Below are 12,216 nucleotides of genomic sequence, written 5' to 3'. Positions count from 1 at the left end.
ATTTGTCTAAGGAGGCCAATAGGAAGGCCCTGGAGACCTTCCTCCTCTCGGGCACTCGCTCCATCGAGTTCCTGGCAAATCAGGTTACCACCCTGTGGGCCAACTCGGTGTTGAAGCGGCGTGATGCGGTGACCGAGAGATTCCACCCGAAGGTCCCCGCCGTGGATGTCTGCAGGCTCAGGCATACTTCCCTCCTTGGGGAGAATCTGTTAGAGCCTCAGGACATGGAACGTACAGCTGAGAGATGGAGGAAGTCTAGCCAGGACTCCCTCCTCCAAAGAGCCCTTACATCTCGGCCCTATAAGCCTGCAGCTCCGCAGCAACCGCAGCAGCAGCCTCGCAAGACACCAAAGCAGGCACCGGCAGCTAAGAAAGTGGTGTCTAAGCCCCAGCCCTTTCCAGCCAAGGTCAAGAGGGGCGGTAAGTCCTCCAGGGGAGGCAAGACTCCTGGAGGGAGCGGCCGCGGCCGCAAACACTAGGAGTGGCAGTTCCCCTGCGTGTCCACCTGTGGGGGGATGCCTTCAAAGTTGCGTGCACAGGTGGCAGCAACAAGGGGCCGATGCTTGGACGGTCTCTGTGATCGGCCAAGGCTATCGCGTCTCATTCACGAGATCTCTACCTCCCCTGACAGCGAATCCAGTGCCGTTGAGCTCCTATGCCATGGGATCGGTAAAGGGGCTAGCCCTTCGGGCAGAAGTCGAGACCATGCTCAAGAAGGATGCTCTCCAGGAGGTCGTCGACGGCTCCCCAGGCTTCTTCAGTCGACTCTTTCTTGTAAAGAAGGCGTCTGGAGGCTGGAGACCTGTCATCGACCTCTCAGCTCTGAACAAGTTTGTCAAGCAAACTCCGTTCAGCATGGAGACAGTGGACACGGTCAGACTTGCAGTGAGACCACAAGACTTCATGTGCACACTGGATCTAAAGGACGCGTACTTCCAGATCCCAATCCATCCGTCTTCCAGGAAGTACTTGAGATTCAGCCTAGACAGCAAGACCTACCAGTTCAAGGTGCTGTGCTTCGGTCTCTCCACAGCACCTCAGGTGTTCACCAGAGTGTTCACCCTGATTTCATTTTGGGCGCACAAAAACGGCATCCGTCTCCTTCGTTATCTGGACGACTGGCTGATCCTAGCAGATTCGGAGTCGACCCTTCTTCGACACCGAGACAGGCTTCTGGGACTTTGCCAGGATCTAGGGATCGTGGTAAATCTCGAGAAGTCCTCTCTGCAGCCGTCCTAACGACTGGTTTATCTAGGCATGTTGTTAGACAACAATCTCCACAAAGCCTTTCCATCAGACGACAGGATAGCAAGGCTGAGGAGGGTGGTGGAACCCTTCCTCAGGCGAGAAGAGCTTCCCGCCCAATCGTGGTTGCGTCTCTTGGGTCACCTGTCCTCCCTGGCTCGTCTGGTTCCAAACGGCCGTCTCAGGATGAGATCCCTGCAGTGGCGGCTCAAGTCCCGGTGGAATCAAGGATCCGATTCCCCATACGTGCAGGTCCCGATAGGACCTTCGGAACAGGCGGACCAGCGGTGGTGGCTGGTCGACGAGAACCTGCGAAAGGGAGTAGATCTTCTCGTCCTTCCCCCGGAGTTGACACTGTTTTCGGACGCGTCAAAAGAAGGGTGGGGGGCGCACATTCTGAACCAGAGGACCTCAGGCCTTTGGTCAGAATCAGAAAAGTACCTGGACATCAACCTGCTAGAGATGAAGGCCGTCTTTCTGGCTCTTCAACAGTTCCAACGGACCCTGGCGGGTCACTCCGTGGTGGTGATGAGCGACAACACCACGGCAGTGGCTTATATCAACAAGCAGGGAGGTACTTTTTCGCAGCAGCTATCCCATCTTGCAGTAGAGATTCTGAGGTGGACCGAAGTCCACTCGATAACACTATCAGCTCGCTTCATTCCTGGCAAGAGGAATGTGCTCGCCGACAGTCTGAGCAGGGCTTCGCAGATAGTGAGTACCGAGTGGTCTTTGGATCCTCAGATAGCCAACAAAGTCCTGACTTTGTGGGGTTCCCCGACCGTGGATCTGTTCGCGACAGCCTTGAACTTCAAGCTGCCCCTGTATTGCTCCCCAGTCCCGGACCCCAAGGCACTCTGGCAAGATTCTTTCCAACAACAGTGGGACAACATCGACGTGTACGCCTTCCCACCGTTCTGTCTGATGAGAAGGGTGCTCAACAGGACCAGACTATCGATCAACCTGTCTATGACTCTGATAGCTCCGCTATGGCATCACGCGGAATGGTTCCCGGACCTTCTGCAGCTCCTGACGGAGCTCCCGAGAGAGCTTCCTCCACGACACGAGCTACTCAGATAACCACACTGCAACATCTTTCACAAGGCCGTAGCCTCGCTTCGGCTTCACGCCTGGAGACTGTCCAGCGTCTCCTCACAGAGAAGGGCTTTTCGCAACAGGTTGCGGACAGAATGTCTCGGCACCTGCGAAAGTCCTCTAAGGGAGTCTACCAGGTAAAGTGGAGAGTCTTCTGTGGTTGGTGTCATGGGAGGGGTATCTCTCCACTCGATGCCACTATTCCAGCAATAGTGGAGTTCCTCGTGTATCTGCGGTAGGAAATGCGCCTTTCGGTCTCAGTGGTGAAAGGCTATCGCTCAGCCTTAAGCTTGGCTTTTAGGCTGAAAGGAGTGGACATTTCTTCCTCGCTGGAACTCTACTCATACGTAGCTATGAGCTTACCTGCCCTCAGTCGGAAGTGAGACCTCCTCCTTGGAACGTGGTTCGGGTTCTCAGGGCTCTTAAGAGACCTCCCTTCGAACCATTACGCCAGGCCTCTGATCGCCACCTGTCTTGGAAGACTGCTTTCCTGCTCGCTTTGGCCTCTGCCAAGCGAGTTAGTGAACTTCATGGTCTCTCGTACGACATCGCCCATTCAAGGGGATGGGGGGAGGTAACGTTCAGGTTCGTCCCTGAGTTTGTTGCAAAGACTCAGAATCCTGGAGTGCCGGATCCACGATTCGACTTTCAGGATCGCGAGTGTCCGTTCTGTAACAAGCGACCCAGACCAGTTGCTACTATGTCCAGTGAGGATTCTGAGGTATTACTTGAAGAGAACAGCTGCAGTTTGTCCTCAAGTGCATACATTGTTTGTTAGCACAGGCAGGACTAAGAGGAGGGTCACCAAGAATACCATCTCGGCTTGGATTTGAAGGGTTATCCATCACGCCTTGAATCCAGACCCTCCTCCGTCACGTCGCCCTAGGGCACACGATGTTAGGGGCATTGCTACGTCCCTGGCCTTCAAGAGAAACTTCTCTGTGACGCAGGTGCTTCAAGCTGGGGTCTGGAAGCGTCAAACGACCTTCACAGCCCCATTACCTGCAGGACGTGACCCACAGGAGCCTCGATACCTTTTCTATCGGCCCCGTGGTGGCTGCACAACAGCTGGTCTAACCTCAGGCTCCTTTATGGACAAGTAGCAGTAGGTTGAGGGCGTTGTTACCCGGTTTTAGTCCTCGTGAATGAAAGAGTATGTCTGACCCTTACTTCTTTCTTCATCCTCCCCTCTCTTGGGGAAGCAGCATCCTGGTCTCCGCATAGCTGACCTCAACCTCTGCAGGTAACCCATGCTTCCTTGTGCTCCTAATATTAAGTTTAATACTGTCGCGTCCCCCATACCCTGACGAGGTGGTATTGGGAACGTCCTATCCTGGATTCCTATCTAAAGGTCTCAAGGTCAACTTCATAGGACGAGTCACGCTCTTTCCTCCACACACAACTTATGTAGGCCACACGTTCCTCGCGAAGCAAGGAACTTGTGAGGTGCAGGGGCTCCTTTTCTCAAGTGCTACTCACTGGGAGGTGGAGCCCCCGGGTAAATGCCAAAGTCAGTAAGGCTGGGGACTTTCCGCCCTTCCTAAGGGGTCAGTCACCCAATGTAAATAGCGTGGTTTGTATTTCGGTAACGGAACAAATGACAAATTCGGAGATAATTTGTATTTTTCCTAACCAGACAAACCTTAGCTATTTACACACATTTGCCCGCCAGCCCTGTCCCCCAAGTCAAGTCCTACCTCTAAGTGAAGTGAAGCAAATCACTGGTGTGTGGGGGGGAGGGGTAGCAAGCTACCCCTTCCCCTACCCCCGCTAACTAGCGCGGGGATAGTTAACCCTCGTTAAAAACTATTGGCTCGTCATTTCAGCTACGCCGAAAGTAAACCCAATGTAAATAGCTAAGGTTTGTATGGTTAGGAAAAATACAAATTATCTCCGAATTCGTCATATTTTGGGAAGAATTAACCCTTTGGTGGCAGCTTTAAAAGTCTACAAATTGCAAACAGGAATTGTGAAAGTATGATTCATGATATTCTTTAGTAATGGTGTACTGGAGGTTTTTATATAGTTTTTAACACATTTATGACTGCAAGGTTTAAATGTTTACAAGGCTCTAAAGTCTAGAGAATATTGTTTATACAAACACTCCATTCCCTACTTCATCTTCACAAAGAGTAGTACTGTATATACATTCCTTATGGTATTGTAAAAATTTTACTTTTATTGAAGCAGAGTTTTTCATACAATGAATTAATCCCTCATAAATTTCTGGTTAGTATTGAAGTAATTCATTCTAAATTAAAAATGGATTCTGTATTTTATTATTTAATTTTGGAGTTATATACACACAAACTTAAGGAAATATAGTATACATTTTTGAAGAATACTATAAGAAAATATAAGATAATTTTTTTACGAATACTATTTGTAGCGCAAAGTCAAATGGGAATAACCTTGATAGTAATTGCAGTGCAGTACAATAACAGGGAACTTCTTTTTGTATGGAGAAAAGTTTTAGCAATCTAAAGTACTCTAGCTTATTTGTTTTTTTATACATTGACCATGTACATGCAAATGTAAGGCAGAGTGCAGTGCATTTTCAGTATATTGTTAGGGGATCTTTGTATTTACCCTTCTGCTACCAATATTTTATTTTTCTTCTAGCTGTATATCTAGAGACAAGTGTACATATTTTGACATAGTCCATGCTGGTTTGACTAACATGGATAAAGTTTGTGAATTGGTTGTTAATGCATACTGTGTATAGATAGGGACTCATGGCAGTACCGTATTTTTTATTTTAGGCATGTACTATTTATTAATAGTAAGTGCATTGTAATTTTATTTTTGCCGAAGAGCTGCACTTCATTTGAAAAATTTTACACTAACCATAAATTACATACATTTCTAAGAGAATATGCATGAGAGAAGCTATTTATTATGTTCTATATACTGACCAATAGGGTTTTCTTATGAAAATACTTTGTCAAAAATACTATACTGCATCTTTATTTTTAGGGAAGGAAGTCTAAAGGGGTAATAAACTAGTTTTCCATCTTTCAGATTTGTATGTAAGTGGAGGAGATGCAACTAAATTAGTATCAATGTGCAAGCTCAAGGCTGGTAGACTGGTGCGAGAAGTAACAGACTCTTGTCTACAGTTTTGGGGAGGAATGGGGTTCACTAATGAGGTACGTGAGAATACGTTATTTAGACCAGTATCTCATATTTAGTCGTTAAGGTAAGAAGTTTTATGTTTAACTACAATATTTAGCTAGGTAACTTCTAAATGCTTAAAGGAATTATTATTATTATTATGATTAATACATGCTTCCTTACTTCCAAATAATTTAAGGTGTTTAGTACTGTACTGAAAACTAAAGAGTAACTATTCACTTAGTAATTGGGTAGTTCATTTTAGTGAATCTTTTATTTAGTTGACTATGTAGGTAGAGCTATTAAACCATTCATTAATTAACATTTATGTAAGAACCTAATAAGACTAGTTTGTTCCGTAACTGAAATGCAAACCACGCTATTTACATTGGGTTTACCTTTTGGCGTAGCTGAAATGACGAGCCAATAGTTTTAAACGAGGGTTAACTACCCCCGCGCTAGTTAGCGGGGGTAGGGGAAGGGATAGCTTGCTATCCCTCTCCCCCCCCCACACACCGGTGATTTGCTTCACTTCACTTTTGGCTCCGACGATGAACAGACGTGTCTGTCCATCGTCCTCGTTGACAGCCTTTAATCTTTTTCTGCTTTTTCTTTCAGTTTGTGTGTGTGTGTTAGAAGTTAGCCACCTTTATTGTTCGCTATGCGCACGTGCCCTGGAATTGCCGGCCGCCCTTGTGGTACTTTTATGTCGGCCGTGGACACTGATCCTCACACCCTTTGCCCGCAGTGTCGAGGCCGACGGTGTGATCAGGAAAATATGTGTAGTGAGTGCAGGGAGTGGTCTGCCTCCCAGTGGGAGAGGTTTGGCCGCCGGCGTAAGAAGAAGTCCAAGAGAGACTGCTCTCCTTCTGGGGTTACCTTGAAGGAGGAAGGTTCTCGGGACTCTTCTTTCGCCGCCCAAACCACCTCCGAAGCTCCCCCTCGTCCGGCTCCTAAGGAGAGTCGGCCGAGTGGGAGCGCAGGCCCTAGTTCTGTTTCCCGACCTTGGGTTGGGGGAGAGGGCGTCGCCTCCCATAGCGGGGCGGTTCCTCCTCCTCCTCCAGGGGAGGTTATTGATGAATCTTTGTCTAACGATGATCTTTTTCAGATTTGGGCTTCCCTGGGGCTTAAGGGCCTGCCCTCCAGGGTAGCCCTGATTGACCTTGTCCAGTTAGGGGCTGCTGTTAAGCAGTCGCCGGTGATAGCGGAGGTAGATCCTCTGTCTATCGTCGACATCGTGGTGACAGAGGCTTCCGACGGGGCGGGTCAATCCTCTGCAGGTGCAGTTGTGAATGTTGGTGCTGACGGCTCTCCTCCCCCTTCCGTACATCCTTTGAAGGGGGAAGGGAGTCCCGCGGGCTCTTCTGCTGTCCAGCTTCCCTCCAAGGGCAGTGCTTTGACTGAGACTCCCCTTCAGAGGACTGATGGTCCTGACGATCTTCCTCGTGGCCGCCTTCGCCGTAAGGCTCACCGTCCGCTGCTTCGCAAGGGCCTCCCGTCTCCTTACAAGGGTGTTAAGAGGCGCCTTTTTGGATCTGCACCTTCTTCCTCCAAAGGGGACTCTCCTCGCCGTAACCAGCCTGCAGCTCCAGCTTCCTTAGACCTCTCTGAGGATCGGTCTCCTACGCCTTCCAGACCTTCAACTTCTGGGGCAGATGTTCAGCAACCTGACCTCGTCACCCGATGGGCAACGGTTCCTTCGGGGCAAAGGGATTCTTCCCTTGCGCGTGCAGTGTTAGCGCACAGGCGCTCTCCTGTTCGTCAGCGATCTCCTGTTCGCCAGCGCTCTCCTGATGATCGCCCCTCTTCTCGCCAGCGCTTTCCTGAGGACATCCTTCTACCTGCTGTTCCTGTTGAGCGCCCAGCGCGCCAGCGTTCCCCTGCTCGCCCTTCTGCAGTGTTAGCGCACAGGCGCTCTCCTGCTCGTCAGTGCTCTTCTGACCGTCAGGGCTCTCCTGTTCGTCAGCGCTCTTCTGAGGACCATCGCCCCACTGCTCGCCAGCGCTACCCTGTGGTCTCCGATTATCCTGCAGTTCCTGTTGTGCGCACCGCGCGCCATCAGTCTTCTGAGCGCCCTCGCAATCCTCAGCTTGTTCCTGCACAACATCGCTCGCGTTCTCCAGCGCGTGTTTCCAGAACGCACGTACGCCCACGCGCCCACGGGCCTCCTGTTCCTGTTCCTGTTTGTGAACGTTCGCCTGTGCGCCCCGCGCCGACTGTTCCCTCACAGGCTTCCACGCGTCGCCCTCTTGCTCGCCAGCGATCACAGACGCTTCAACGTTCGCCGGCTCGTCAGCGTTCTCCTGCGCGTCAGCGATCATCTGAACATCGGCGATCTCCAGACCGCCCGCGTGACCCATCGCCTGCACGCAAGCGTTCTCCAATGCTCTGCCGCCCAGAAAATCTGGAAGGACATGGGTTGCCCTCTGCTAGTTCGCCCTCGCGCGCCGTTCGCCTACGCAATCTACGAGCTATCGCTCGCCAACACGTCACCATGCGCCAACGCGCCATCGCTCGCCTGCGCGCCAGCGTTCACCAGCGCACCACCGATCGCCTGCTCGCAATCGCTCTCCCACGCGCTAAGGTCTCCTGAGCAGCGGCGTCAGCGATCTTCGGAGCGTTCTCGCTCGCCCGCGCGTCAACACGCTCCCTCGCCGACGCGCCAACGCATTCGTTCACCGGCTCGCCCCCTCGCCCGCGCGGGTCCGCTCGCCTGCGCGCCCGTGCGACCACTCGCCTGCGTGCCCGCGCGGCCACTCGCCTGCGTGCCCGCGCGACCGCTCGCCTGCGCGCCTGCGCGACCACCGTTCGCGCCGAATTTCGCAGCCCGTGACAGCAGCAGGAACGCGTGTTGCCAGACCGCGTTCGGGATCGCCTCCACCGAAGCCCAGGACTCTTATGCAGGACAGGGAAGACACTTCAGAGAGGTCCGTGTGTCTTTCTTCCCCTTTTCCTTTTCAGGCAGCTCCAGTGGTGTCCACTCCGAAGGATCGGCCGATCCCCTTCCCTCCAGCGGTGATTTCGGACTCTGTCCGTGGAGCGACAGACTTGGTTTGGTCCTCTGATGCGGGCGTTAGTGAAGGCTATGAAGCCAGCACTCGCCGATCAAGGCCACAAGCCAACGGCTGCCTCTCCCCCGCTGAAGAGAAGGAGAGGAGTGGACTTCGTGGTTACTTCCCCCAGGGAGAGGTTGGTTCCTAAGAGGTCTGTCGGGAAGGCCCCATCCCCTTCGCAGGCGTAGTCTCCTTCTCCCGTGGACGAGGCTTTTCCGTCCTCGGGTGAGTCCAGGGAGGTGTTAGTCTCCCCCTCGGCACTAAGGGGGGAGCCTTCTCTTCATGGAGGAGAATCGTCTCGCGCGGAAGGTGCTCTCCGAACCTCTTTGTTGGGATCCTGTATCCCTCCTAGGAGGGAACCCAAGGACTCCAAGACCATCCCGAAATCATCTTCAAGGATTCGCCAGGAACCCACTGCTCCCCGGGAGAACGTCCACGCTTTGCCCCAGGAAGAGATTCCGGGGACGGTAGACTTAGCTGCCAGCACGCAAGGAGGAGACCAGCAGGAATCTGAACATGCCTTCTGGCAGGTCCTGAGCCTGATGAGGCAACTCAACGGGTTCATGGACCCCGTGATCGCCCCCCGAGAAGGCAAGGACGTGGTCCTGGACCAAGTGTTCGACGTTCAGAAGGCCCCTAAGACCAATGCGGCTCTCCCCTGGTCTCGGGGATTGAAGAGTGCCAGAGCCAGGGCCAATGCCCAGCTCGCGATTCTTGCCTCCTCCAGTTGTTCCTCTGCCGGGAACAAACTCATCCCACCTCCTCGTCTCCAGCAGAGGAGGTATTTTGAGATCTTGGGTGAGTCTAGTCTCGCGCTTCCTCTCCATCACTCTGCAGAAGAGCTGGCGAAGGGAGTTCCTTTAGAGAAGCTCTCCGCCCGGCAGGTGATGTTCTCGGCGTCGGAGATCCTGAGCCATGAGAAGGTTGCGAAGTGCGCCATGCAGGCCACTTCGTGGCTGGATATGTGGCTAGGAACTCTGGGCATCCTATTGCGCTGCGAAGACTTGTCTAAGGAGACCAATAGGAAGGCTCTAGAGACCTACTTACTCTCGGGCACCCGCTCCATCGAGTTCCTGGCTCACCAAGTCACCACCCTGTGGGAAGACTCGGTTTTGAAGCGGCGCGATGCGGTGACCGAGAGGTTACACCCGAATGTCCCCGCCATGGATGTCTGTAGGCTCAGACATGCTTCCATCCTTGGGGAGAATCTGTTGGAGCCACAGGATATGGAGCGAACGGCTGAGAGGTGGAGGAAATCCAGCCAGGACTCCCTCCTCCATAGGGCCCTTACAGCTCTGCCCTATAAGCCTCCAGCTCCGCAGCAGCAGCAGCCTCGTAAGGCACCGAAGCAGGCACCGGCAGCTAAGAAAGTGGTGTCTAAGCCCCAGCCCTTTCCAGCCAAGGTCAAGAGGCAAGAGGGGTGGTAAGTCCTCCAGGGGAGGCAAGACTCCTAGAGGGAGCGGCCGCGGCCGCAAACACTAGGAGTGGCAATCCCTCCGCGTGTCCACCTGTGGGGGAATGCCTTCGACGTTGCGTGCACAGGTGGCAGCAACACAGGGCCGATGCTTGGACGGTTTCGGTGATCGGCCAAGGCTATCACGTCCCGTTCATAACGTCTCAACCTCCCCTGACAGCGAATCCAGTGTCGTTGAGCTCCTATGCCATGGGATCGGTAAAGGGACTAGCCCTTCGGGCAGAAGTCGAGACTATGCTCAAGAAGGATGCTCTCCAGGAGGTTGTCGACGGCTCCCCAGGCTTCTTCAGTCGACTCTTTCTTGTAAAGAAGGTGTCTGGAGGCTGGAGACCTGTCATCGACCTCTCGGCTCTGAACAGGTTTGTCAAGCAAACTCGGTTCAGCATGGAGACGGCGGACACGGTCATACTTGCGGTGAGACCTCTAGACTTCATGTGCACACTGGATCCAAAGGACGCGTACTTCCAGATCCCAATCCATCCGTCTTCCAGGAAGTACTTGAGATTCTGCCTAGACGACAAGATCTACCTGTTCAAGGTGCTGTGTTTCGGTCTCTCCACAGCACCTCAGGTGTTCACCAGAGTGTTCACCCTGATTTCATCTTGGGCGCACAGGAACGGCATCCGTCTCCTTCGTTATCTGGACGACTGGCTGATCCTAGCAGACTCTTGAGTCGACCCTTCTTCAGCACCGAGACAGGTTTCTGAGTCTTTGCCAGGATCTGGGGAAAACCTCGAGAAGTCCTCTCTGCAGCCGTCCCAACGACTGGTTTATCTAGGCATGCTGATAGACACCAATCTCCACAAAGCCTTTCCATCAGACGACAGGATAGCAAGGCTGAGGAGGGTAGCGGAACCCTTCCTCAGGCGAGAAGAGCTTCCCGCCCAATCGTGGTTGCGTCTCTTAGGTCACCTGTCCTCCCTGGCTTGTCTGGTTCCAAACGGCCGCCTCAGGACGAGATCCCTGCAGTGGCGGCTCAAGTCCCGGTGGAATCAAGGATCCGATTCCCCGGACGTTCAGGTCCCGATAGGACCTTTGGAACGGACGGACCTGCGGTGGTGGCTGGTCGACGAGAACCTGCGAAAGGAAGCGAGTCTTCTTGTCCTCTCCCCGGAATTGACACTGTTTTCGGATGCGTCAAAAGAAGGGTGGGGGCGCACGTTCTGAACCAGAGGACCTCAGGCCTTTTGTCAGAATCAGAAAAGTGCCTGCACATCAACCTGCTAGAGTTGAAGGCCGTCTTTCTGGCTCTTCAACAGTTTCAACAGACCCTGGCGGGTCACTCCGTGGTGGTGATGAGCAACAACACCACGGTAGTGGCTTATATCAACAAGCAGGGAGGCACTTTTTTGCAGCAGCTATCCCATCTTGCAGTAGAGATTCTGAGGTGGACCGAAGTCCACTCGATAACACTATCAGCTCGCTTCATTCCTGGCAAGAGGAATGTGCTCGCCGACAGTCTGAGCAGGGCCTCGCAGATAGTGAGTACCGAGTGGTCTTTGGATCCTCAGATAGCCAACAAAGTCCTGACTTTGTGGAGTTCCCCGACTGTGGATCTGTTCGCGACAGCGTTGAACTTCAAGCTACCTCTGTACTGCTCCCCAGTCCCGGACCCCAAGGCTCTCTGGCAAGATGCTTTCCAGCAACGGTGGGACAACATCGACGTGTACGCCTTCCCACCGTTCTGTCTGATGAGAAGGGTGCTCAACAGGACCAGACTATCGGTCAACTGTTCGATGACTCTGGTAGCTCCGCTATGGCATCACGTGGAATGGTTCCCGGACCTTCTGCAGCTCCTAACGGAGCTCCCGAGAGAACTTCCTCCACGACACGAGCTTCTCAGACAACCCCACTCCAACATCCCTCACAAGGCCGTGGCCTCGCTTCGGCTTCACGCCTGGAGACTGTCCAGCGTCTCCTCACGGAGAGAGGCTTTTCGCAACAGGTTGCGGAGAGAATGTCCCGGCACCTGCGAAAGTCCTCTGAGGGAGTCTCCCAGGCGAAGTGGAGAGTCTTTTGTGGTTGGTGTCGTGGGAGGGGTATCTCTTCACTCGAGGCCACTATTCCAGCAATAGCGGAGTTCCTCGTATATCTGCGGGAGGAAATGCGCTATCGCTCAGCCTTAAGCTTGGCTTTCAGGCTGAAAGGCGTGGACATTTCTTCCTCGCTAGAACTCTCTCTACTCATACATAGCTATGAGCTTACCTGCCCCCAGTCGGAAGTGAGACCTCCTCC

At 53.1% G+C, this 12,216-nt stretch overlaps 1 protein-coding gene across 1 annotated transcript in view; it reads left to right on the top strand.

The window, feature by feature from the left end:
• Window positions 1-12,216, top strand: part of LOC137646837 (probable acyl-CoA dehydrogenase 6) — an 87,918-nt gene that overhangs the window by 54,040 nt on the left and 21,662 nt on the right. The window contains exon 7 of the mRNA XM_068379915.1: window positions 5,362-5,489. Within this exon, the coding sequence (XP_068236016.1) occupies window positions 5,362-5,489 (128 nt within the window). The remainder of the gene's footprint in view (window positions 1-5,361; window positions 5,490-12,216) is intronic.

This window comes from Palaemon carinicauda, chromosome 9 (assembly GCF_036898095.1).
Source record: "Palaemon carinicauda isolate YSFRI2023 chromosome 9, ASM3689809v2, whole genome shotgun sequence".
NCBI lineage: Eukaryota > Metazoa > Arthropoda > Malacostraca > Decapoda > Palaemonidae > Palaemon > Palaemon carinicauda.
This window is presented reverse-complemented; position numbering and strand designations above follow the sequence as displayed.